The sequence below is a fragment of the Mus caroli genome, unplaced genomic scaffold (assembly GCF_978045245.1).
Source record: "Mus caroli unplaced genomic scaffold, Mus_caroli_1 scaffold_2, whole genome shotgun sequence".
NCBI lineage: Eukaryota > Metazoa > Chordata > Mammalia > Rodentia > Muridae > Mus > Mus caroli.
The window spans coordinates 122,204,159-122,230,106 of NW_028227257.1; the positions used below are offsets into that span (position 1 = coordinate 122,204,159).

The 25,948-nt window shown below is 43.1% G+C and overlaps 1 protein-coding gene across 5 annotated transcripts in view; it reads left to right on the forward strand.

The window, feature by feature from the left end:
• Acvr1 (activin A receptor type 1) overlaps positions 1-25,948 on the forward strand; it is a 129,467-nt gene that overhangs the window by 93,498 nt on the left and 10,021 nt on the right. For all 5 annotated transcript variants that reach the window (XM_021149833.3, XM_021149842.2, XM_085834902.1 and 2 more), the window contains 6 exons: positions 2,127-2,390; positions 4,231-4,442; positions 7,816-7,915; positions 13,279-13,425; positions 18,694-18,969; positions 22,730-22,927. In XM_021149833.3, the coding sequence (XP_021005492.1) occupies positions 2,127-2,390; positions 4,231-4,442; positions 7,816-7,915; positions 13,279-13,425; positions 18,694-18,969; positions 22,730-22,927 (1,197 nt within the window). The remainder of the gene's footprint in view (positions 1-2,126; positions 2,391-4,230; positions 4,443-7,815; positions 7,916-13,278; positions 13,426-18,693; positions 18,970-22,729; positions 22,928-25,948) is intronic.

Genomic DNA, 25,948 nt, shown 5'->3' on the forward strand with positions numbered 1-25,948 from the left:
GGTCTTGGCCCAGCTTCATCCCGTTCAAGAGTGGCAAGCGTGTGTAGCCTCCCTAGAAATATTACCTTTCAACTCTCTTTTGATAAGTGTAAACTTCTTGCTAGATTGTGTCAAATAAAGATGATCCCTTGCTCATTAAAGGTTTTTCACTCATTAAACATGTCGGAAAGCTCTGGATTCTGAGGGTTAGGCTGGTGACGTACTTAGCACCGGCAGTGGCTATCTTAGATTTTCTGCTTTCAGGCATGTCTTTGCTCTGGGATGAGCCCCTTGTGGTTTTCAAAAGAACTCACAAGTCAATTATAAACAGAAGGACGTGTCTGTGTGCCTGCGTGTACTTACGCTGTGGGCTGTAGCACCCACACGACAGCGGGCAGGGAACTAAATTTCCACTTCTTTGAAGAGGGAAGAAGAAAGATTAGCAGCACTTTTCTTTTCTTTTTGAGATAACCCACATTTCTATACACACCCACATCAATCTGTGTAAATGAACTTGACATTTTTACTTTAAGGTCTTCTCTTAAAAGCACCACTACCTGATTTCCCTCTCTCCTCTTTCTTTCTTGCTCTCCCCTTCCCTTCCCTTCCCTTCCCTTCCCTTCCCTTCCCTTCCCTTCCCTTCCCTTCCCTTCCCTTCCCTTCCCTTCCCTTCCCTTCCCTTCCCTTCCCTTCCCTTCCCTTCCCTTCCCTTCCCTTCCCTTCCCTTCCCTTCCCTTCCCTTCCCTTCCCTTCCCTTCCCTTCCCTTCCCTTCCCTTCCCTTCCCTTCCCTTCCCTTCCCTTCCCTTCCCTTCCCTTCCTTTTCTTTCTTTTTCTCTATCTGTGTCTTTGTGTCTCTGTCTTTGTCTCTGTTTGTCTCTCTGTCTCTGTCCTGTCTGACTGTCTGTTTCTCTCAAAAGACAATTATCTCACTCTCTGTGCCACAGACCTTGGACGAGCTCTGGAGGCTGAATTTCCTTGAGTAGGGCTTTGCTGACCGTGGCCTTGGCTAAGGAACAGCCTTTAGGACTGGACTCTGCACATTCTGTCTTCCCTTCCCTTCCCTGCTGACTAAAAGTGTTGGAAGTAGCAAGTCTGAACCAGTCATTCCCGATGAGGGAGGAGGGAGGAGGGATGAGATGTGAAAGTGGAACTGCAAATGAGTGTTTTCAGAAGGCAGTTGGGAGGGCAAGGGGGTGATGGTGCAGCCTCTCCTGTGACTCAGCTTCTTGACATCGCCAGGGACTACCTGGTCCCTGGTGCTACCTGCTAACTAATTGTTACATACAGCTTCCTTCCCTTTGTTTGGGCCCTTGGACTGAGTGTTTAAAGCCAGTTTCCCCCCCCATGTTCCTTACCAGTTGACAATTCCTCTTTTTTTCCTTTGTTTTGTTTTTCAAGACAGGGTTTCTCTGTGTAACCTTAGCTGTCCTGGAACTCACTCTGTAGGCCAGGCTGGCCTTGAACTCACAGAGATCCACTGCCTCTGCCTCCCGAGTTCTGGGATTGAAGGCGTGCATCACCTCTCCTGGTTATCAGTAGATGATTCTTAAGAGCTATTTGTTAGAATTTTAACCAGTGTGCAAACACAAGTGTTCTTATCACAAGTGGTCTAGTGTCTAGCTGAAAATGTCAGTAACTCTGGTTTGTAGCTATAAACTCTCGTACAAGTGTGTTCTGAAGCAGTTAAGTTCTGAAACATCACCTGGTTACAAGTGCAGAGCTAGCAGGAACTGGTGCTAACTGTTTCCAAGTATTTATTTAGGAGCCCCCTTTTTTGTATAAAATAAATTTGCCAGACATTATGTTCCCATCAAATATTTAGTTTAGATTCAGGAATTATGGATATGGGAGAGGGACTCCATGTCAGGAGTCTGGGCATCACAGTACCACTCTCTGTGCTAGCATAATCCTAAGGAGGATGGATGGATGCACAACATAAGACAGATACATTCATAGACTGAGATGGAACTATTATTTGTTTGAGTGAAAATCTGGAGTGTAGACACTGGTCAGTGTCGATGGTTCTGTGATTGGGTTTGGGGTGATCTTAAATCCAAACCTGTTTGGATTTTTTTTTTTTTTTAACTCTGAAAGGGGCGAAGCTCATAGAACTGAATTGTTTCTCCTTCTCACCTCTCCTTTGCAGATGAGAAGCCCAAGGTCAACCAGAAACTTTACATGTGTGTGTGTGAGGGCCTCTCCTGCGGGAACGAGGACCACTGTGAAGGCCAGCAGTGTTTTTCTTCTCTGAGCATCAACGATGGCTTCCATGTTTACCAGAAGGGCTGCTTTCAGGTTTATGAGCAGGGGAAGATGACGTGTAAGACCCCGCCGTCACCTGGCCAGGCTGTGGAGTGCTGCCAAGGGGACTGGTGTAACAGGAACATCACGGCCCAGCTGCCCACTAAAGGTTCCCATGGCTCCTTCTATTACTAGATCAAGGGGTTTTGTGAGTGTTGCCCCAAGTCTGTGTGGGTTAAGGATCTGCGTAGCCAGAAGCATTCTTCCTACTTGCTGAACCAGAGCTGATGGGCCATGGAAGGTCACTCTGGGTGAGGAAGACACAGGCATGGCCTTTGGAATTTAAAAGGAGAGTGGTGTTTTGGGGAAAGCGAGTGATGTGACATGCATCCAGAGGATGGGTGAAGGGGACAGATTCGCTGACTGCAGGTCATCACAAATGGGTGTATGGGGCATGTGTGATTCGAGAGAAGTAGGAACACTAGCTTGGTGTCTGTGTGAAGTGCCTTGCCCTTGTTAAGAAGAAGATGAAGGAAACCTTGCCCACCCTTCCAAATCAGATCCCTTGCCTTCTGAAACAGAAGTCAGATGAGGGAGTGCATGAGCCCTGAAGTTATGCGATTTCCCCTCATGTATTTCTTATGCATTCCGAATCCTTTGGAAGTCGATCTTCCTCTGAAACTCTTTTTCTCATTGAACTCTCATTGTCTATCTCACATTACTGTCAATATTAATATAGGCCCACCCCAAGCCAAATTTATTCTTGTAATGTACAGTAAGTACCTCTTAATAGATTGAATTGTATGATTTTGTCCTTGTGGAAGAGGGAAAGCACAAATAGGATAAGAGAGGACAACACAGAGCCTTCACTGCTAGGACTGTCACAAGGCAGGAAGGAGGCAGGAGACTGGAAGCCAAAAGACCAATAGGTCACATGGCAGTTTTGAAGTTACTGTGACCCACTTCGGGCAGGTAGAACAGGCTACATTGGGATATAAAAATAGGGTCAAACACAAGGGTTTGAAAAGGATTGGATATTTGAGTAACTAACTCAAAGGTCATTTCCTTATGCTCACTGAGTTAATCCTTTGCTAACAGAACGGATGGACAGGAAGAAACGTCTGTATTCACACAAAAACATTGCCAGCAGTGTGAAGATCCTCATGAACACACTATGCTGCACACCTTTACTTATGTATTGACTTGGTTGTGTTTGTGTGTGCGCAAGCACAGGCACACATGGCCCTGCATTTGCACATGTGTGTTGAGCGTGTCAGAGGACAACTTGTAGGAATTGGTTCTCTTATTGTGTGGGTTCTAGGGATCAAACTCAGGCTGTCAGGCTTTGCAGCATCTCCTGAGACCCTCTGAGCCCTTTCACTTTCCCAACACCCAGTGTTTTCACAGAAGGCATTTCCTGGAAGGAATGTCCTATTTGAGAGGCCACAATAGCTGTCACTTATTAAATCACTTTTACGCATAATTATACAGATGGCATGCACTATAGAGCACCAGCCTGATTCTCAGGACTTGGGGAGTTAAAGAAACACTATAAAGGAACCTTTAAGTAGAGAGTGGATGGCTGCAGGGAACTCTGAGACAGGTCAAGCTTAGGGAGGAGATCAGCGCTTTCTCACTGGGATATTACAGTATAGAGGCTGTCCATCAGGCTTGCTGTAAAGCATCTTTGCATCCGAAGTCCACGTTCATAAGAGTTAACATCAAGGATTATATGTCTCTTGTATTTAAGAAGCTCTTAAGCATTCATGCATTAAAATACAGCTGATTCTTGGTGGAATCCTTTCTAAACCCCAGTTCTATTTAATGGACTGATCACTTAAATGAGTGTCTGGGCCATTGTCTAAATGTTAGGAAGTATTGTAGTTGTAAATTGTTTTGATACGTGAGATGGTTTGGTCGAGATCAGGAGCCATTACCTAAGATATTGGCAAATAACAAAGAAAACTGTGGTCCCCATGCCTACTTACTCTTTTCTTCCCATTCTCCAGGGAAGTCCTTTCCCGGAACACAGAATTTCCACCTGGAAGTTGGCCTTATCATCCTCTCGGTGGTGTTTGCAGTGTGTCTTATAGCTTGCATCCTTGGAGTTGCTCTCAGGAAGTTTAAAAGACGCAATCAAGAGCGCCTGAACCCCAGAGACGTGGAGTATGGTACCATTGAAGGGCTCATCACCACCAATGTGGGAGACAGCACTCTAGCGGTGAGTTTGTGACCCCAGAGGGAGGCCTATGAACAACGAGATGGAGGTGGATACTTTCTTGTTTTGAGTGTACAAAGCCAACAATGACTACGCAGACATGTATGGTGACTAGTCACTGGGCTAAAAGCCAAGCGCATGTGAGCACCTTATATAAGAACATAATTCCTGCGAATAAGGACATCCGTTTCAGACAGGCACTTAAGGGATGGGGCTAGGAGATTTTAGTAGATCCTTGGTGGTTACTTTTCTTTGGAGAATGTGAGGAAAAGGGACAAAGAATGGTTGGTGGACCAGAGATTTAAAGAACTTGAAGTGGTGGTCTTCAGTTACTCTATTTGTAACAACAAACATTTTTTTTTTAAAGGAAGCATCTTTTCATTATTATTAAGAAATCCTTTTCCCCATAGATTATGTGCATCCGCCATAATTTAGAGACTTGACATCTTCAGAAGTAGCCATTAAGATTTTGATGCTCCAGTACTGCCCCCTTGTGGAGAGTAGTCAGCTGGTTGAACCAGGGTCCTCTAGTACAACTGAGCATAGCACATACAGAGTTTAAAATGCTTGAGTAGCCAGCTTAACAAGTAAATAGGGGGAAAAGCAAACCATTTATACCTTTTATCATTTCAACGTACAATAAAATTGTTGATATATTCTATAAGTTTTCAAAGTCAGGTAACTGGTGCTAGGACCCTCCCTGGAGTTTACTTCCTCAGCATAGAAGATGCTATTATTTATACATTTGGAAATTTCTTCCTGGCCAGTGAGGCAGCTCCGAGGGTAAAGATGCTCACTGCTGAGCCTAATGACCTAAATTTAATCCCCAGGACTGATAGGGTAGGAGGAGAAAACCGACTTCCACACGCTGTCCTCTGACTTCTAAATATGTACCGTGGCAAGGCTATCTCCCTACCCCCAACAAATAAGCAAACAAATATATGCAGTAAAACTTTAAAACCACTCCTGCATTTTAAAGCTATAGCGCGACACTGTAAGTGTTCCTTTAGTTACTCTTCTAAACTTTTAGTTAACTCGGGGAAGTAGGTCACTCACCATAAGCAGCCTACTATAGAGTGCAGAAGAATAAAGTAACAGCATTCTCCATGGATACTACATGGTTTCTCTGCAAAAGACAAAGCTCCGTGGGTGTTAGGTGCGAACAACACAACCAAATCAGCTCTTTCCTTGTCACAATCTAGCTAGTCGCAAGTCAATCAAGTTATCTTTGTAATGTGATTCAGAGCTGTTTAATGCTATGCTCCCTTCTCATACCAGATCGTCATGCCCGCAGGCTGGCTTCACTGCCTGACAAGTCCGTAAGTGCCTGGGAGTTCTGTAGCTAGGCTTCCTCTACAACCGTCTTTCGTTACTTTTCTGGAAAAGATGTACGCTAAGCAGTGGTCATCTTTGGCTCACATGCTATACCTGGGCAGCCATAGGTACCCCCTGTAGTCAGGTGTCAGTACATTAATAATGCTGGATCCAGGCTGGGAACTGTCTTGCCCTGATTCCTGTCCCATCAGGGTTCTGTCTGAATGAAAAAGGAACAAGTTAGTCTGTGTACATCGTTTTGCATACCTATTTGAGTTGTGATGTGATGGTGGAACTGGGAGAAAGGGTGTAGCTTGTTTCCATGAAATGTTTGTCCAGAAGTCTGTTTTAAGGTATAGGGGAAAGGAGGTGGGGTTTATGAGATTTGTGTAGCAGAAAGACATGAGGATGATTCCCGACAAGGCTTCGGCAAAGCAAGATGCTAACGTAGATTAGTCGGGACTGTGTTCCTCCAAGCTGCTAGCATGTCTAATTACCAAGGGCAGTAATTGGAATATCTAGTGTAAATTACTGTTTAAATAGCTTTTAGGGTTTTGAAATCGGAATGAAAGCCTGCGCCATAACAGTCTTCTCAACATAGCCCAGCCATGCAGCTGACAGAGTGTCACCATATAATGACACAGTAAGGAATAACGAGATGTCCTTATTTGCTTATTCAAACAATATGTTCATTTATGTGAGCTGACAAAGAGTAACCTTGCTGAAGCTCGCCCGCGGCTGGGCCTTCAGAACTTGAGGTAGGTAGGTCTTGCTTAGTCTTTGCTTGATTTCCTGATGCTCCATTCCCCAAATCTGTACCCTTAATTAGAACCAAAACGATGCCTCATGGAAAAGCAACAGCTCAATATACAGAGGGGTTTTTTTTTCCCCTCAAAAAAGAATTGAACGAATAGAGTTGTTGGGGGGGACACAAAGCCTATTTCATCTACATTTTTTTTCTTCTTGATTATTCTTTTGTAACTTTTAGGGGTTCTGAATTTCTTCTGTTGAGTGTTTAGCTTTTGGTAATTTTACTGATCCATAGTATCTCACAGTCTTGCTCCATAGAAAGGAGAGAAGATGAAATTCACAGAAATCTATGTTGCTTTAATGGGCCAGTTTATGTGTTGGGAAAGGAAGAACTTTGGGCAGGGTTAATCTTTCCACCATCACCATGGCTGTAGGGCTGTGCCTTAGAGATAGTCCAGGCCGGGTCCTGCCGCTGGGCCTTTGCTGAGAGTGTGAAGGAAAACTTCATGAATGAACTAACTGGCAGCCTTTTGCCAGTATGCTCATTTGGGAAATCAATGTGTGACTCTGGTGTTATGTTTTAAGTGAAATATATATATATATATATATATATATATAAATTTTTTTTCCTTTTTCCTTTCTAATTTGCAGTTCATATGGAAAAATGATAAGTAGGTGTTAATTTAGTGACCTGCTTGTTCATATATTACCTGAAAAAAAAAAAAACCATAATCTTCATCCACAGAAACACCCACACACACACCTATAAGTACCAATTTAATGACCCACATATTATTAGAATCTTTTCATTACAGATATTACACTTGGCTGTTCATAGTCCTAATTTGCTTGCTTCCAATTAGACACCTTTAGTTTGTAAGGCAACCGAAGTAGATCACTTGATAGACATTTAGTGGGCATAGCAGAATAGATGATAGTAGATAATGCCCAGCTCTTGGTGCTCAAGTATCCCCCACCCCCATCCTTCCTACTGACTCCTCGTGCACAGCCCCTCAGCCTTGCTAATGTGCTCGTTAGCTTAGCTCTGTTTCCTTCCTTGCATATTTGATTAGAAAACTCTATAGAGCTTAAGAAAGAATGACTTATCCATCAGGAAAGCCTGCCTTAGGTTTTGCTTCTAAGTTTCCCAAGACATATAACTAATCCTTTCAAAGGAGATTTTCAGGCATTTGAACGGGTCACATGTCCAGAGTTGCTGGAAACCCTGTGGGTTCCCACAGCATGTATTGCAGGACGCTGAAGTGGGCACTGTTGCTCAGTGATTTCTTTTTCTCCTTGTTTTACATCACAGGAACTACTAGATCACTCGTGTACATCAGGAAGTGGCTCCGGTCTGCCTTTCCTGGTACAGAGAACGGTGGCTCGCCAGATAACCCTGTTGGAGTGTGTCGGTAATTCTATGTCTCCCTTCCTTTTGGGCAGCAGGCAATGTTGGTTGTGATTCTAGAAGTCAGCCAGGGCTTGGAAAAGTCTGTTTCTTGTTGCTTATTATTGCTTCCTCATTAAATGCAGGAGGTGCCAAGCAACCATGTGCTTATTCCACTTCAGGGGGTGTGAGACAGCCATGGGGGTCTCTGTTCTCTGTGACTCACGTTTGAGAGCTTGCTGAAGTTCTGGTAAGGGAGTCATCAGTGACTAGAACAGACAATGCCTAGCGTGAATCCACGAGGCTGTGTTGAACAGGGGCTGACTGATCTGAAGTAAATAGGCTTCTGGATAGTAAGGTCAATTGCTGCATCTTCCCAGGATTCCTAGTGTCTCCTTCCTCTGACAGGAGGAATGAGTATGTCCAGTTACTGTGTATCAATTAGACACAAGAGCTTATGAAAATATACATTTAAGAACTCGAGTGAATCTTACTGTTTTTTTTTAATTAAGTGCTTAGTACAAAGACCTATATACATTTTGATAGCCTTTTATTTTTCTCCCTATGACATATTGTAGGTCAGCATATTAATTGTGAAAAAATTTGTACTCCTTTATCCGTTAAAATTTCTAAAAAAAAAAAAAATCTGTTGTTGCTGTATGTGGGTATATGACGTATGTGTGCACACGTGGACTTTGGAAGACAGTGCTGTAGAGTTGGTTCTCACACCGTACCTTTATATGGGTTCTGGGGATTGAACTCAGATCATCAGGCTTTGAGGCAAGCGCGTCACCCATTGAACCACCTCAGAGGCCCACCTTCCTTCATTGTTCAGAATGCACACACCTCGTCTGGTATTGGGAATTATCAGAAGTCCTTTAAAAAGCGGTGCAAAGGTCAGTTTGGCTAGCAGGTTAGCAGAAATGCGTGAAAAGGATTTGGCACACATTCTTTGGTCTTCTGAACTGGCAGAATGAATTCCCAGGAATTGTGAATTTCTGGGTCAGGCATGATTTAAGAATAATAAAATGATGATGGTGATGGTGGTGGTGGCTTCATGAATTCCATGAGGCTGGTACAGAATGCTCTTCTAGTTTTTGAGACAGGGTCTCTTCTGGCCCAGGCAGACCCAAAACTCAGTATCTAGCCAAGCATCCTCTTCTGATGCTCTCTCCTCTATCTCTTGAGGACTGGGGATTATTATAAGTATACATCTCCATGGCCAAATAGAGTTTTAAAGTCCTGATTTTCAGGGCTCAGGAGATGGCTCAGATAATAAGTGCTTGTTGCAGAAGCATGAAGACTGGATTTTGATCCCCAGTGCCTATATAGAAAAGCTTGCACAGTGGCATGTGTGTATGTGTCTATAGTCTCAATGCTGGGGATGCAGAAACAGAAAAATCTGTGGAATTTGCTGGCCAAGCAGTCTAGGTTTATCTGTGAGCCTTAGGTTTAGTCTGAAACCTGTCTCAATCAAGTAAGTGACTGAGCCAAACACCCAGTGTTAGCATTGTGTATATATATATAGCTGCCCGCCCCTTCCCATTCCCCCCACACATGAAGAACACACTTTATTTTAAACACAATCCTCAGTTTCACTATTTGTATGTGGAGTGTAGATATTTGCAGGTAGCATGACAGGTTTTGTCAGCTTCTCATTGAGATGGTGTGTAGGAATGGCTTGGTATTGTCTCACCACTTCAGGTGAGCAGGCTTTTTGTGTGGTTATAGCAGCTCCTGCCTTCTGACAGTCTGTTTGGCGGAAGCTGTCGCAGGCTATTTGATCACATTGTGAATCAGAAAAACCCTGTGGTGGTGTGGCTCAGCCCTAGCACACACCTTTAATCCAAAGAGCTTTCTGTGAATGGGATTATAAAGTCAGAGACAGGTCAAGAGGCAGGGGAAGCAACCAGTTGACAGGGAGTGAACACAGGAAAACCCAGGAAAGAGAAGGGACATGGTGAACTAGGAAGGTCAGCTGGGTGCTTTCTCTGCCTTTTGGAGCTAGCAGGCTTTCACCACAGCATCTGGCTTCGGAGTCTTCATTCGGGATACCAAATGTTTGGGATTTTGTTTTAAAAACAACAGGAAGCAGCTGACCATTATGAGCTGGTCCCAGCACTTGCTGCTGTATGAAGGAGGAACAGTGTCAAATCTAGTAGTAAGATCTGCAGTGGGCAGCACGGCTTGCCTGTGACACACAGGGGCCAGCTAAGGAACTGTGGTACCTTTTCCCCAGGTCTGCACCTACTGTTCCTATTTCCTATTCTCTGCAGCTCCACCACAACTGACTGAGACTAGAAAGAGATGGAAAAACAAAACAAACAAAACAACAACAAAACAGAGGCACTCAGCACCCACAACCAGAATGGTCGTCTTGACTAGCATCCTGTTTGTGTATGAACAAGGAAACCTGGGTAGTGATGGCAGGCAACAGAGGGGCCATGCACCTGCCTCTCCTGTCTTCTTGCCCCAACAACCCATCACTCACAGATAGTCCCAAATACCTCAGAGACTGGCTCCAGAGTCTTGCTCCTCTGAACTGTTTACAGTGTCGCACTTGATAGATGCTCTTCAACATTTTGAACCAGTATAAATTCAACTATTGCATTTTGGGGGTTGACATTAGAGCCTGGTGGGTGCAGGGTCTGTTCAGGAGTTTTTTGTGTTTGTGTGAAAGGTGTAGCTTGTCGGGAAAAGGTGGATAGATGATCACTTTAGTTCAAGAACGTGGGGATCTGACCATGTCAACCCTTCCAGCCCTATGCATCCTCTTTGTGGGACTTTCTGGCCAGGGACTTTTGGGGAACTGTACCACTCTTTTAGTGGCTTTGACATAAGATTACATTAGCAAAAAGCATTTGACAGCCATTAAAATAGATTTCTGTTCTGATTTAATCCACCTACCATGCCATATATTTTCTTTTCTTAACTTAAAAAAAAAAAAAAGATTTACAACAACAAACAACTTTGTATCCACAATTCTTTGGGATAGTTTTCTTGCCTTCTCGGTGAAACAGTGAGTCCACAGAGAAAATCAAAAAGTTGCAAGATGGAACAAAGGCAGGAAAAGCTTGGCATTTATTTCCTGCTTTTGTAGCTTCTGGCTTGGTAGCATCTTCAGGCAGTTAGTCCTCCTCTTGAACAGAAAGACTGAGCCACTCCTACGACTTGGTTAAAATTACTTGTAAACCAAGTAGACTTTGTGTGATTGTTGACAGTCGCTCACAAGGAACTCTGGCCTCTCCTAGCATCCCTTTATATTAGTCACTGCTATTGGATAGGGTTATTAGTTCTTGTCAGGGAAGCTCAGTTTGCTGGATATCTGTGCTGCCACCTCTGGAGCTGGATGGTACCCAGTGTGTCACACCTGTGAGGCAGGCACTCTATCGACAAGCCACATCCCCTGCCCGTAGAGCTTTTGTGACTGTTTCAGGTGTGTCACTCTGGCACACCTGCTTTCTTTCTCTGTGTAGGGTCTTATTGGCTTAGTTTTCCAGCAGAAGATTGTACTTGTGTGCAGGCAGGTGGCACCACAGCTGCCTATTACAGCCCCGTGATGGTGCAGTCACCACAAGCCTGGGCAGAAAGCCTCATTGCAATGGAGTTTCGGTTCCCGCTGCACGCCTGCCATCCAAGCTGACTACACCTCATGTTGACCCCCACTGGTTTTGAGATAATGACATCCTCTTCCCTATCTCTTTGATCATCTCTACCTATAATTAAAGAGATGACTGGAAGGGGGGGGGCATGCCTTGATAAGCATGTGGCTACTACATAGAGGTGGGGGGAGGGGCATGAATCAGACAGGTCAGATCCCAGCTGAAGTTATCCCATTTTGTAAACTATGCTTTTCAAGTGACTAAAAAGAAATCCTGAATTATTTTAAGTGTATAGGGGTTTTGCCTGCATGTATGTCTGGGTATCCCAAGTATGCCTCGTGTTTGAGGAGGTAAGAAGAGGGCATTGCATCCCCTGGTACTGAAGTAATAGAAGGGTGTGTGCTGCTGTGGGTTCTGGGAATCAAATCTGGGTCCTCCGGAAGAGCCTCCAAGACTCTCAACCCCTGAGCCATTTCTTCAGCCCTCAGGTGACTTAAGAAATGTTTTATCTACCAGTTTTGTGTGTGTATGTTTATGGCGCACATATGTGACTGTGGTTTGTGGAGTCAGTTCTCTATTTTCACTTTCATATAGACTCTCGAGTCCGAACCCAGGATCACACTTGGCAAGCGCATTTGCTTGCTTGTACTGTCTTTCTAACTGCCAAAGGCTCTTTTTTACTGTAGTCTGGTTGTGACATCACTGGGGCACATCTAAACCAACACCCTGACCAGTGTCAGAAGTCAGAGCTGTTCTGGAATTATGTCGATGACTTTGAAACTCTGCTTTTGAAATATATCTTTCTCCAAGGAACCCTTTGGAGGTGGTGGTTCACAACCTTCTACCAGCACTGGGGACTGTCATTAATCTCCAGGATGTCAAACTGCCCCTCTGTGGGGCAAGAGGAGCTTAAATATATTCAGGCATTTGTGCTGAGAAATGCTTCTCAGGGTCCAGTGGAAAGGAGGGGAACCAGAGAAACCATCTAGTTATTTAGATATATACCCCTACCCCTTGGGCTTTTGATGCTACATTGAAATTTAATGATCACTATTATGTTCTAAATTGTACTACCTTTCATGTGTTTTTAAAAACTAGATGCCAAAAGTTTCTAGCCTTTTGACATTGTGACTTTCCATCGTCATCTACAAACAGGTTGAGCTGCCTGCATAGCTAGTCTGGGGCACAAGTCAGACACCCTCAGGAAAGCAACTTAACTATAAATATGAAGTTAGTTATCAGGTACTGTACTGACTGGAAGGCAGATTCCTGCCATGATTGGACGGGTAGGGAAAGATGGGTTTTACCTTATTTTTGTACATCTTTATAGGTGAAGTATTTGCAGTCCTAGACTGAGTTTGTCTAGCAAATAATGAAGAGTTTGGGGCATCAGGCTTTGTTTACTACTAGGAGTTTCTTGGTCAGGCTGTGTGTCCTGTCTTTACCCTTCTATACAACAAAGAATAAATTCAGTGTCACACAAGGAAATACAGAACCAATGCAAAGTTATTGGCATGGCAATTTCTTTTCGAAAAGGATGTACCAGAACCCAAATCCAGCTAGTGAACACATGTGCCAAATGGCCTCCATATTTTATTTTTGATACAGGTGGTGACTTTGTTCTATGCCATGGGTGGAAGCTTGGCTTCACAGTCTGACATAATTGGTTAGTCAGAAGAGAAGAGCAGGAGGTTCAATATAAGGACACTGTCGGGTTCACTGTGTTTGATAGGAAAAGGAAAGCCAACCCATTTCTTACATATATCATCTGTTTTGCTGTCCACAGGGAAGGGCCGGTATGGAGAAGTGTGGAGGGGCAGCTGGCAAGGCGAAAATGTCGCTGTAAAGATCTTCTCCTCCCGAGACGAGAAGTCATGGTTCAGGGAGACGGAATTGTACAACACTGTAATGTTGAGGCATGAAAATATCTTAGGTGAGTATGGGGTGAGCTTTCACCAGCTGGTCTCCATAGAGATAAGGGCCGGCCCTTTCTCTCTCCCATTTGCCAAATCTGAGGTGTGTGGAGTCTCTTCTGGAAAACAACATAGTAACCGTCAGCATTTATAGACTACTTAATTTTTTGACAGGTGTTTTTTGTTTGTTTGTTTAAATCTGCACATAGGTTATAAATTGCCTGCATGTGAATAGGAAATCTGCCGCAGGACCTTTTCCCTCCTGTATCTGTGGATGTATTGAAACGACAAAGCCCTGCTCTGCTCCGTTGTTCACTTCAAGGCTCCTTGGGTAGTTCTGCTTGCCCCACCCTTCCTGAATATTTATTACTGGAATCAAACTAAGAAAGGTCTTTGGATTCTTTCCTAGAGATTCACAGCTCCCAGGGACGCGTAATTAGATGCACATTTCCTCAAACTAGGCATCATTTTTAAAGACCAGATTTACAGAGGGATTCAGCATACATTTTAATTTGAAAGCTCCTCGCCTTACTTCTGGAACTCACAAAGTATAGATGAATTTTCATCATCTTATCACTAAAGCTTAGCAGTGCTTAAGAAATATGCGAGGTGCCTACTACAATCCTGCCATGGCAATGAGAGGGCCCATTGGCTTCCATAGTTTCAAAAGGCTTTGAGTGTATTTCCATTGATACACATATATGGTGACAGCTGCCTAGGGTAGATCTTGAGAAATAGAAATGAAATCCATGTAGAGTTTCACTGTACACTATAGTGTTGACCACTGTGTGGCTATTGGATTATGTCTGGGCATGGGACAATTCTCTTCTATCCCGGTCTATCAGTTTAGCATTTAAATGTGACCCAAGTTGTTGTTGACAGATGACTGGATGGTTGTCCAAAGCTTTGGTTTAACAGTATGGTGGTGATGTTCACTCAGGTACACTTAAAAGTGATTTTGAGGGGCAGGAGAGATAGCTTAGCAGTTAAGAACACTGGCTGTGCTTGCAGAGGTGCTGAGTTCTATTCCCAGCACTTGACATGGCATTAATTTGTAACTCTCGTTCCTGGGAATCTGATGACCTCTTCTGGCTTCTGTGGGCACTGCATCCACATGGCATGCATACATAGTAAATAAATAAATAAGCAAATAAATAAACAAGTCAATACTGCATGCCACATACATGTAAGTAAAACAGACAGACAGACAGACAAACACACATATACACCAAATCAATCAATCAATCAAACATGTCTTTGACTGCTCCCCAATTGGCCTGCAATGTTGGTGACTTCTAGGCCTGACATTCATGACTCCCTAGTTGTCAGTTTCTTTTGATATTAAATGTCTCTGATTTTGGCTGCAACCAGTATTTTTCTTTTTGGGGAACTGTGACAAACAGGTGGCTTTGATCGTTTGCATCACTCTTGATTGTCCACTATCTCCTTTCCATTCTCTCTCTCTCTCTCTCTCTCTCTCTCTCTCTCTCTCTCTTTCTCACCTTTGCTCCATCAAAACATCTCTGTCAGATTCTCTGAATAGACCCCTCTGATAGTCTATACCCATCACGGCCTGTGCTACCTTAGGGGATCTGTGTGTGGTAGTTGTGATGGCAGCACCGGCAGAGGACGTGCTGGATAGTTCCTGTGCCGTGAGTTCTTCTGTAAAGTCTCCATTGCAGCCTTCGAGAGGAGGTATTCTTATTTCCCTACTTTTCACTAACCAAATCACCAATGAGAGGCAAAATACTAGAGCCCCAGCTCATGCTGCAAGGACTAACCCTTCACCATAGTTCCCTGCCATGCACTGCAGTCTATGGGATAGCCATATCACTTTGCACTGGAGTCATGTTTGAGATTGCAGGCAGGGTAGGAGGTGGACATTCATCTATAGTCAAACTTGCCATGAGCCTTCCAATCTTCCAGCTTCCTCCAGAGCAAACTGGAATTGAGCAAGAGTTGGTTATGTTAGAGCCTAGGATCTATAACAAAGGCTTATCTTTAAATAGAATCTCTAATAATGGGTAGATGCACATACTCCTAAGAGGCATGTGAGGTCTTGAAGCCGTTTGAAGGAAAAGCCTTCTGCACCCGACGATCAAAGTTGCATCTTTCTGAGCATTCACTGCCTTATCACGATAACCCAGGAGGCTGACTACTGTGGAGATCCACTCCCAAGTCCTTTATCGCACTCCTTTAAAAAGATTTATGATATCATCTTATGCATTGTTTTTGAGACAGGGCCTACTGTGGCTCAAGCTAGCCTCAAATTCACTAACTAAGGAGGAGCTTGAATTTCTGATCCCCCTGCTTTACCTCTCAAGTGCAGGAAGTATAGCTAGAAGTACCTCCAGGCCTGGTTTATGTGGAGCTGAGGTCAAACCCAGGATTTCTTGTGTGCAAGGCAGGCCCTGTGCCAACTTCATCCCCAGGCCAAGTTTATGTATTTTAAGCACAAAGTTGAATAGGGTTAAAGTTGGCATAGGTGTGCACTAATTGTCATCCAACTCCATAACTGTCTTGTGCTCTGTGTCTTTCGTGATGGGCTGGGGAGATGCTCAGTGCTTGCTGTCTTTTAATTCCTGGGATCCCTGTGGTAGGGGAGAACAGACTTTCACATGTTATTCTTTGACTTCCATCATGCGTCATTGGTACATGTGCACATATACACAAAATAAATACCAATAAATGTAATAATAAATATAAATAAAATTGAAAATTGAAAGCACGACTAAGGGGCTGAGTGATGTCTCAGTAGGTAAAGTGGTTATTTTGCAGGGCTGACATTTGAATCCCCAGAACCCACATAAAGCTATGCTGTAGTGCAGGCATGCCCCTACTTGGAGACTGGAGATGGAGATAGGAGAATTGCTAGAATCCCATAGGCCAGCTAGTGTTGTATACATAGCAGTGAACAGCAAGAGAAACCATGCCTCAAACAAGGTGAAAAGCAAGGATGGACACCTGAGATTGTTCTGTGACCTGCACACATGGACCCTCTTACACGTAAGAGGCCTCACATCATGGATACACACATACATGTGCATGCATAAGCACACACATAAGAGTACTGTAGACTATTTCATGTCACTGTTTCTTGAGACGACTAGGGAGGGGAACAAACCATCGCTGGAAATACAAAATTGCAATGTTCTTCCTATACACCGTGTGCTCAGCACCGTACACATTAAGCGTTCTGAATGCACTGGCTTCCCGTCCACATCCCTTTAGGATGAATGCTGTCACCCTCATCTCATAGACGAGAAAGCAAGATGGAGATTTCTGGTGCCTTGATCTTGATCACCCAGCCCAAGGCTGGATGAGCCTATATGTAAACAGTGGTACAGCTTTGGGTTCAACCACTTCAACGCCTTACATTCCAGCATCTCTGTTGGTTTCTGAGGGCGTTGCCATTGAAAACTTTAGGTTTCAGATGGATTTTTGTTCTTGAAGAGTTTGGGACAATGGCTCTGCCGGAAATATTTGGTCTAACCATCCTTCCTTCTGTTGCAAATACATCCAATGGGTACGTCTGAGCGCCCCACCTCCAGGCTTTTATTAACCATGGACTGCTTAGGACTCCAGACACAAACATCCCAGAACAGTGCTCCTAGACTGGGAAGCAAATGTATTTACCGAAATTTGAGGAGTAAACAGTGGAAAAAAAATCCTGTTCATTTGAAAGTCCTAGTTCCTGGAATATGCACACACACACACACACACATAGACACACACAGACACACACAGACACACACACGAGTCCTTTTTCCTGGTTTAGAACATAAGTGAATGGTATGAACAACATCCTTCTTTAAGGTTTAAGGGTCTAGGAGGAAGGGAGAAAGGGAGAGTTTGGGAGGGGAGGAGGAAGGGGAAGTTCTGATTGGGATGTAAAGTAAATAAATAAATTTATTGATAAAAAATAAACAAAAATAATTAAGAGTATGTTTAAATGTCAAATATAACATTATTCATGACGAAGGTGAAATTCATCAAAGATTCATTTGTTTCCTCATTCATATAAAATAACAAGATCAAATAGAGTGAGACCAGGAAAAAAAAAGATCTAAGAGTCATAGGGAAGGTGAGAGGAAAAGAGCTTGCTTATTATATATGATTATTGTTTTCTCAGGGGAAGAAATAGGTACTGGCTACTGCACAGTTATATGTTGGCAGTGCGGTCCCTTTGGAATGGCACTCTCTAGTTTGGCACTTTATTTTGAGGGAAGCTAATGCAGACTAAGAATCCCATTCTTTTTTTTGTTTTGTTTTTTGTTTTGGTTTTTTGAGACAGGGTTTCTCTGTATAGCCCTGGCTGTCCTGGAACTCACTTTGTTCCAGGCTGGCCTCGAACCCAGAAATCCGCCTGCCTCTGCCTCCCAAGTGCTGGGACTAAAGACGTGCGCCACCATGCCCGGCAAGAATCCCATTCTTAGACCGTGTATGAAAATACCTTTATGTCTTTCCGCATCTGTTAGTGTCCCACACGTCTTCGGGACAAATTCACTTGTCACCACTGGACGCAAGCTTATTCCAATGTCTAATCTGAATTATTAAAATTCTTTATTTTAGAGAAAACATATTGAGACCGTACAGATGGTGCAGGAGGCACAGCAGTAACAATGTCTCCCTGCTCTGAGCCACTTGGATTCTGGGTGTTAGGCCCATGGGGCGTCTCTCATGTGCTCTCTGCAGCGCTTACTTCCTGTCGAGATTTTTCCATCTTAGGGTTGAGCTCTTCCAGCTTACAAGCATGACCGTACAGTTAACTATTATCTGAATGATTAAGAACATCACAAATATGGATAACACAAGACTGTTTCTGTTTGCTTGTTTTGTTTGTTTTTTTAAAAAACTTAACGAATCAATCATTTCATATAAGTTTACCTCTGTTTTATGCTGGAATAAATATAAGCGAAATAGACCATGGGAATTATCCTTATTACTTAAAATCTACAGCCAGGTTAGGACTAGAAGACAAGCATCTAGGTTTCAGGTCTGGTAGGGTTTTAGGGTGCGATGTGTAGTGTTTGCATAGTGAAGAGGTTGAAATTTTTATTATAGGCGATCTCAAGAGTATAAATGCTGCTTACAGTGGAAACTGGAGGGTCACATGCTGTTCGTTGGCCCTGCACCTTTCAGGAGTCTACACTGTCGCTGTTCCTTGTTGCCTTTGTAACTGTTAAATATTTCTTGTTCTACATTAGATCTGCTCCGAGATGATTTTGGGTCCTCAGAGTTACATGGCGGAGTTGTCACTGAAAAATTCTGTCCTCCTCCCTCTCCAGGTTTCATCGCTTCAGACATGACCTCCAGACACTCCAGTACCCAGCTGTGGCTCATCACGCATTACCACGAAATGGGATCGTTGTATGACTACCTTCAGCTCACTACTCTGGATACGGTTAGCTGCCTTCGGATCGTGCTGTCCATAGCCAGCGGCCTTGCCCATTTGCACATAGAGATATTTGGGACCCAAGGGAAGTCCGCCATTGCCCATCGAGATCTGAAGAGCAAAAACATCCTGGTGAAGAAGAACGGACAGTGCTGCATAGCAGATTTGGGTAAACTTTAAAAAGAAAATCTTAATTATCGCACTTAGGAATGTTGTACTCCAGTGTTTAGCCGATTGCATCTATTTCTCCTGCTAACATGTCACGCTGAAAATTTCAAACATTCAGGAAGGCCGAGTGTCATTATAATCAGCAGTTGTGTGTGTACCGCCTGCGTCGTCTCCCCACTAACGTTTTACGGTTCTTTCAATCTTTACCGCATGTTGGTCTACCCACCTATAAGTTCCTGTTCATCTGTGAGCGTTTCAAAGCAAGTTGCAGACAAAAGAATTCTTCTCTCTGACAACCTCAACATTCAAGATAATATAACATTAAGTAATGTGCCTTATGTGTTCATTCCTTTTCCCCCTTTCAGGTACAATTTAAACATCATGAAACACCCAAACCTTGTATTTTCAGAGTTTTGAACAAAAGCTATGAATCCCAGTCTCTGTAAACTTTAGAGTAAGCTCATTAGCTCAGGACCTGACCCACCCTTAGCAGCAACGAATATGGTTGCTTCCAGATTTCACAAACTTTTACTTGAAAGTAAGTGCAAGACTAAGTATTTCATGAAATGGTTTGTCTTAAAAATAAATTGTTCATGAAGGCATCCTTTTTCTATAGCCAAAGCAGAGTTATCAACTGGGGACAGTAGTCCGTGAGATAACTCACCCTTTGACGAGTTGGACCCCTACCACTCTCCAAGGTTTCGGGTCTGCTGATGGAGCCTCAGTTGTTCCACACATAAGAAAATCTTCACGGATAGTAGCAATTCTGCAAAATAAAACCTACCCCAAAGCCCTAGAATTTTGGCTGCATAATTGTACTGATAAGAACCGAATGATGTTGCTTATTCATTTTAATTGACTGGTGAGAACTCCCCTCCCTCAAAGGTTTAGAGAGACCTAGCTTTAATTGTATAAAGAGATTAATTTATTTTTGTTTGGTTTTTAAGACAGAGAATTTGACATATTAGAAAGATGCATTTCCTTTGAGGCACTTTTGAATCCTTGCTTGCATGTAGAAGAATTACTTTATAGTGTTTTGCAAGGGTGAGAGCCTGCTCCCAAAGCTTTGTGAGGCTGTTTGAGTTGTGATGAAGCAAACTCGTACAACCTCTGTCATGGCTCTTAGAGTCAGGGTGATCTGTGTGTGAATTCTGCCATTTACACTTCGTTTTGTGTGTTTTTTTTAACTTATGTGTTTACCTGGCTCAAGGACTGACATTATTTACACTCTGTTCAGCAGTCAAAAGGTCTTAGCCAAGGAGGGCTCTAGTGCTTAATGCTGTGCTCTGAACATCTACATTACTGGTGCCTTCATAATAATATAGTTACATAATAGTTACTCACTTAAGTCAGCAACAGCCATGCCCCACCTCACAGGGTTATGATAGGATTTGGGCAGTGCTAGAACGATCTCAGATGAAAGGACTCAGGTATGGGCTGCCGTTACAGTGCAATAGGGCAAATCTTGGCTGTGGTTTATGGGACTCAATGAGGAGGGAGGGAGATGGGGGATTTTGCTGGGAAGTCCAGCTAGTTAATGATTTGGCCACATTTCTTAGCCATGAAGCCTTCCAATTAGATACATTAGTTGCTATACAAATTGGTGCTACCTACTCACTATGGGAGACTAGTAATGTTGTTATGACACAGCCCCTTTACAGCTTAAAGTCACCTATAACTCTTCATGGTTTACGTAGAAATTCAGTATCACCCATTAGGAACAGTGGTCTGTTATCAGGGCTGCTAAAAGGACCATATCTGGTTGATATTTCTAACATTTTGTTATAAAACATTTAAGCATACATTTTTAATTAATTTTTTTCATTTAAAAATAAAAATATAAAAAAATTAAAAATAAAAATTTGCTTGCATAGAAAAGAAAACATCACATAAAAGGTTTGAAGAAATATTATAATGGCTTCTAGATTTGAAATTTGAAAAGTTTGTCATCTTGTCCTTCTATGGTTGTGTAATTTTACTAGTTTTGGAATGTGTGAGAGACATTATAATAGTTTATTACTAAATATCTCAAAACGTTTCCCCCCATATCAAAGTATATCTTTTCCAAAACCACAGTTTAATCTCATCTAAAAATCCTTGAAGTCTTACAATGTAACCCAGACTAGCTTAGACCTCAGCCCTTGAGTGGTACAATACTAAAGTGTGTGCTACCATAATTATCAATTATTTTTTCTTTTGCTTTCCCAAGTAATAATTCAGTCAAGGTTTATAAATTGCATTTTTCTTTATTGTAAGGGATCCTCTGTAAAACTGAGCACCTAGCATCTTAAAGTGTTTTTTGTTTGTTTGTTTTGAAATATTGTCTCACTATTTAGGCCTAGTGGACTTGGAACTCAGTGGTCTTAAAGCTTGTAGAAACTCTCCTGCCTCTGCCTTCCAAGTGCTAGGATTGCAGGTGCACACTGATAAGCTATTGGTCAGGGCCTTAGTCATTGGAAGCCTTGGTTGTCACCAAAGCAGCCGGTTCCAGTGTGGTAGATCTCATGGTCCTTTGCAGCAAGCTTCAGTGCCCTGCATGCCTGCCTCTCCACAGGGCTGTTTACTGGCCTCTTAGCATAATGAATGAGCCAAAGAAGAAAGCAATCAGTAAACTTTCGTTCTTCTTTTGTGCCCTCATTTTAAAGATGCATGCAATCACTCTGTCCTACTTTTAATTGACTAGCCCCAAAACCATAGACAGGTGCCATGACTGTGTCTGTCTCAGCTGCATCTTTACCGCATCCTGATGTTTGGAGTGTAGTTCTAGAGATGGCAGAGGAGCTAGTATATGGTTTGGAAAATGTTCACAACAGCCAAATCAGAGAAAGAGGAAACAGCCTGTCTTAGATGAAGGCAGTTGCTAAAACTCTGCTCAAGGTGCTCAAGGTTGGGATGTCGTGTGCTCTCTGGTCATGTGTTCAAAACTCCGGTCTGGAGAATTCATTCACTACAGATAAGCTGGAGGGATTTCCAAGGCGCCTTTGGATTGCACAGTTTGCAGGGGCACGGTCCTGTTTGGCACTTCTCATTATATTGAGTGTTACCGCAATCATTCTAAGATGGTCTATTTATGCATCAATAAATAATTCCATCCTCAAGTAAGCCGTGCACAAATCTGTCCCCCCCTCCCCCCCGGTGGTTAGTGGGGAAATGGCAGGTCTCTCTAATTGGCTGAGGAATTCAGAAATGAGCCATGGTTTTAAGTGCTTTGGAACCATTTAACAGATCTGTTCTCCAAGTCAGGGTTCAGCCTACTGCTGTCTGTTCCCATGATTCCAGGGGAAGGCCCATGGGTTCAGACAGTCTGATTGCTCTGACTGTCCCTTTGGGGATGCAGCAGAACCTATCCTAGCTTGCCTTTTTTTTGGAACAGTAAATTGCTCAGGTTTTTGGGCTCACGCTCCCAAACAATTGTGCTAGGAGACAAGTGGGAGAAGTGATGGACTTTGAGAGTTCACATGTAATGTGTGTGTGCCTGTTGTTTCATGTGCTTCAAACATGGCCTCATAAAGCCTTTATCTTGTAGAGCCTCATATATTAACCCTATAGCCTCACAATCTGCCTGAAATTAGTCCTTGTTCCTGCTCTCACTCCCAAAGTCCCAAGCAATCCTGGGGATATTCTGGACAGTCAAGGCGTACTGTCAGTGTCGCACATACCACCAGAGGGCGCTTTGGATCGGGGTTGTTTTAAATTCCATCAACTGCCCTGTAGGAGAAAGGCAGTAGTAACTAAACACCCTGTTGTCTTTTTCCCTTTAGGCCTGGCAGTCATGCATTCCCAGAGCACAAACCAGCTTGATGTGGGAAACAACCCCCGTGTGGGGACCAAGCGCTACATGGCTCCGGAAGTGCTCGATGAAACCATCCAAGTGGATTGCTTTGATTCTTATAAGAGGGTCGATATTTGGGCCTTTGGCCTTGTTCTGTGGGAAGTGGCCAGGCGGATGGTGAGCAATGGTAAGTGCCTGATGGTTTTTTTCGTCCACGGTTTCTTAATGCTGCACGGTCAAAAGGCACGGGGGATTCCGGAAGCTGCATCGTTCCCCGAATCAGATTATACTTGCGCGACTTACGGTGGGTTAAGTGCGTAATGGCATTCTGTTCGAAATGCATGAGAGGAAATGACAACTGAAGAACTATTTTTTTCTCTCAGTTTTTGTTTGGGTTTCTTGCTCCTTATTTCTCTCCCTGTTCTAGCGTTCTTCTTACTGGCCTTCCCTCTTTGTTCCTCGATAAGCTAGATTTAACTTAAGAGGAATCTTATGGAAGCATCCTGCAGTTGCAGAAGAATTCTTTTCTTCTTACTGGATTACTGAAAAAAAGTCTGTTTACACATTTGGAAGGCATTCAGTACTTTTTGAATGGGTCAAATTTAAATTCAAGGACCATGGCTAAGTAGCTCTTATTGATCTGTTGAGTGATTTTATGAAATGGTGTTGTCTTAGCCAAAAGGAAAGCATTTGTTACCCCCCCCCTCCCCTCCCTCCCTCACTATCTCCTCCCTTACTTTTTCTTTGGATGCAGGGACTCATTTTGTAGGTCACACTAGCCTGGAACTCACAGAGATCTGACTCTCTACCTGCAGGTACTAGGATTAAAGGTGTAGACTGTTTGTCACTTTTTTTTAAACCTGTGCCACCTGAAGCTAGCTCTCTCTCATGTCTATCCATGAGGTAGGACCTCACATAATGAAGCTTTGCATTGATTTAGAGAACACCAATTCTTATTCTGTCAGCTTCGGCAGACACTAAGAACCCAGAGTGAGTTCCATAGCAGAATTCCTTGAACTAACTTGATGAACTTCATATATCTAGAAAATATAGCTCTAAAACTACCCCGTGAAAAGAGAAGAAAATGATGCTTAAATTTTTGATCATTTATCAAGAGCCATTTTGAAAAGCCTGGGAACCCCTGGAATCCCAGATCTGAAGTCTTCTAGAAAGAAGACATAAAATCTAACATCTGTGATTGTTTTTTTCCAAGGACTGAAATTTGTAGTGTAATTATAATCTTTGTGACTAACAGGGCCAGAGATTAAGAGGTTCTGGGGAGGCAGGAGAGATGGCTCAGTGGTTGAAAGCACTCGCTGCTCCTCCCAAGAGGTCCTGAGCTCAATTCCCAGCAACCTCATGGTGGCTCACATCCATCTACAATGAGATCTGGTGCCCTCTTCTGGCCTGCAGGCATACATGCAGGCAGAACGCTGTATACATAATAAATTAATTAATAGTAAAAGGAGAGACTCTCGGGAGGAAATGGAGTTCGTAGTTTGATACGGCTTCAATAGCTGAAGTTGGTATGTCTTCATGTAAGGGTTCCCTGTGACTTCAGTGTGTCTGCTTTGAACACACCCTCTATGGGCGTCATGGCAAGTGTTTCAGGCTAGTTGTCCATGAACTTGACAGTTCGTTTTTTATGGAGCCGCGAACATCTTCTGGTAATTGTTTCTCAATCCACCGCCTTTCAATTGGTGCCATGGAGGCGCCTGAGACCGGTTTTCGACAGAGGGATTGCCTAGCTGGTTTATAAAGTTCTGAACTTTGCCTGAGATTGCACAGGGACTTCATTTCCTCACCCCAGTCATTCGCGCCTGCCTGAGAGCTGAGGGGAAAATCCGACTCTGCTTGGATTATCCTGACAAGAGCATTTACAGGATCAGTGCCCACAGAAGCCATGCAATGGAGTCTCCTCTATGAAGAGGAAGCTGGTATCCGTAGACCAGTGTGGGAGCGAGTTTCTAGGTTTGGGGGTGCAGCCCAGAGCCAAGCAGGCTGCTAGACTGGAACATGTGCTGTGGGCTTTGTAAGAATGTGTCACAGATGTGCCCTGTGTTGGTGTCACAGGCGTCAACCCAAATGGCTTGAAAGATCAAGTGTGATTAATAGTAGTCAGTTTGAAGTTAGAGTCATCTGCTTAAAATTCAGCCAAACAAAATGTTAGTTTGCTTGCTTAGATCCTGTGATTAAGGTTATTTTTGGGAGAGGGGGGAAAAAAAAACCAACCAACCGTGGATGGGAGAATGTTTTGGTTGTTTTTTGTGATTTATTGGTCTCTTCTTTGCATCATGGTTTAGGCGTCTAGCTATTTCCTAAGATGCCGTGGGTTGAGCTTCTGTTCTATGATGTGGTTTAGAATTTTTTTTTTTTTTTTAAAGGGGAGATAAGGGTATCGTGTCTCTTATTTTAAAGTAAGTCTTAAACTTTCTGACAGTGACTAAGCTGATCTGTTCTCTTTCCCTGCTCCCTCATCGCCTATGAATACACACACACACACACACACACACACACACAACCACAGATTAGTTTGTCTAGTCTAAACTCAGATTTGAAACTAATTAATGCTTCTTGAAAACCTGTTTTATTTGAACTACTACTAGTCCCAGACAGGAAAAGTGAGAAGAATGAACAGTAGGAGAAATGGTGTCTTCCTATCGCACTCCTACATTAACATTTCCTGTTCCCTTCCCCATGACCACGCTGTTGAAACAGTTACCATCTTTCTTCTATGTGACTCTTAACTCTCGTTTTAAATGATCATATGATTGTTAGACATCCCGTGTCTCCCATGTGAGGCCCATAGTAGACATTTTTGTGCATGAAACTTTTCACTTGGGGAATTTAATTACTCATCTTAAAAGAAGAAGACTTAATAGGTCAGAATATGGATGTTTTAATGGCTTGGCACACAGTGCCAAATTGCTTTCCATAAGGGTTGTCCTAATTTACAGTATTTCCTTCACCCCAGGGTGCAATGTACCTATTTCACTTTCTTACCACCTTTAGGAACTGTCATTAAAATAACATATATTTTTTGAAATTATTGTGTGTAAAATGTACCTCATTTAAATATATGAACATCTCGCATTAAGAAGGTTATTATAATTATATATCCTTTGAGTTTCTGAGTCTATTATAAAAATTGATGACCAGATAGTTCTCTTGGAGCAGTGTGATCCTCAAGTGAACTATGAGCATAAAA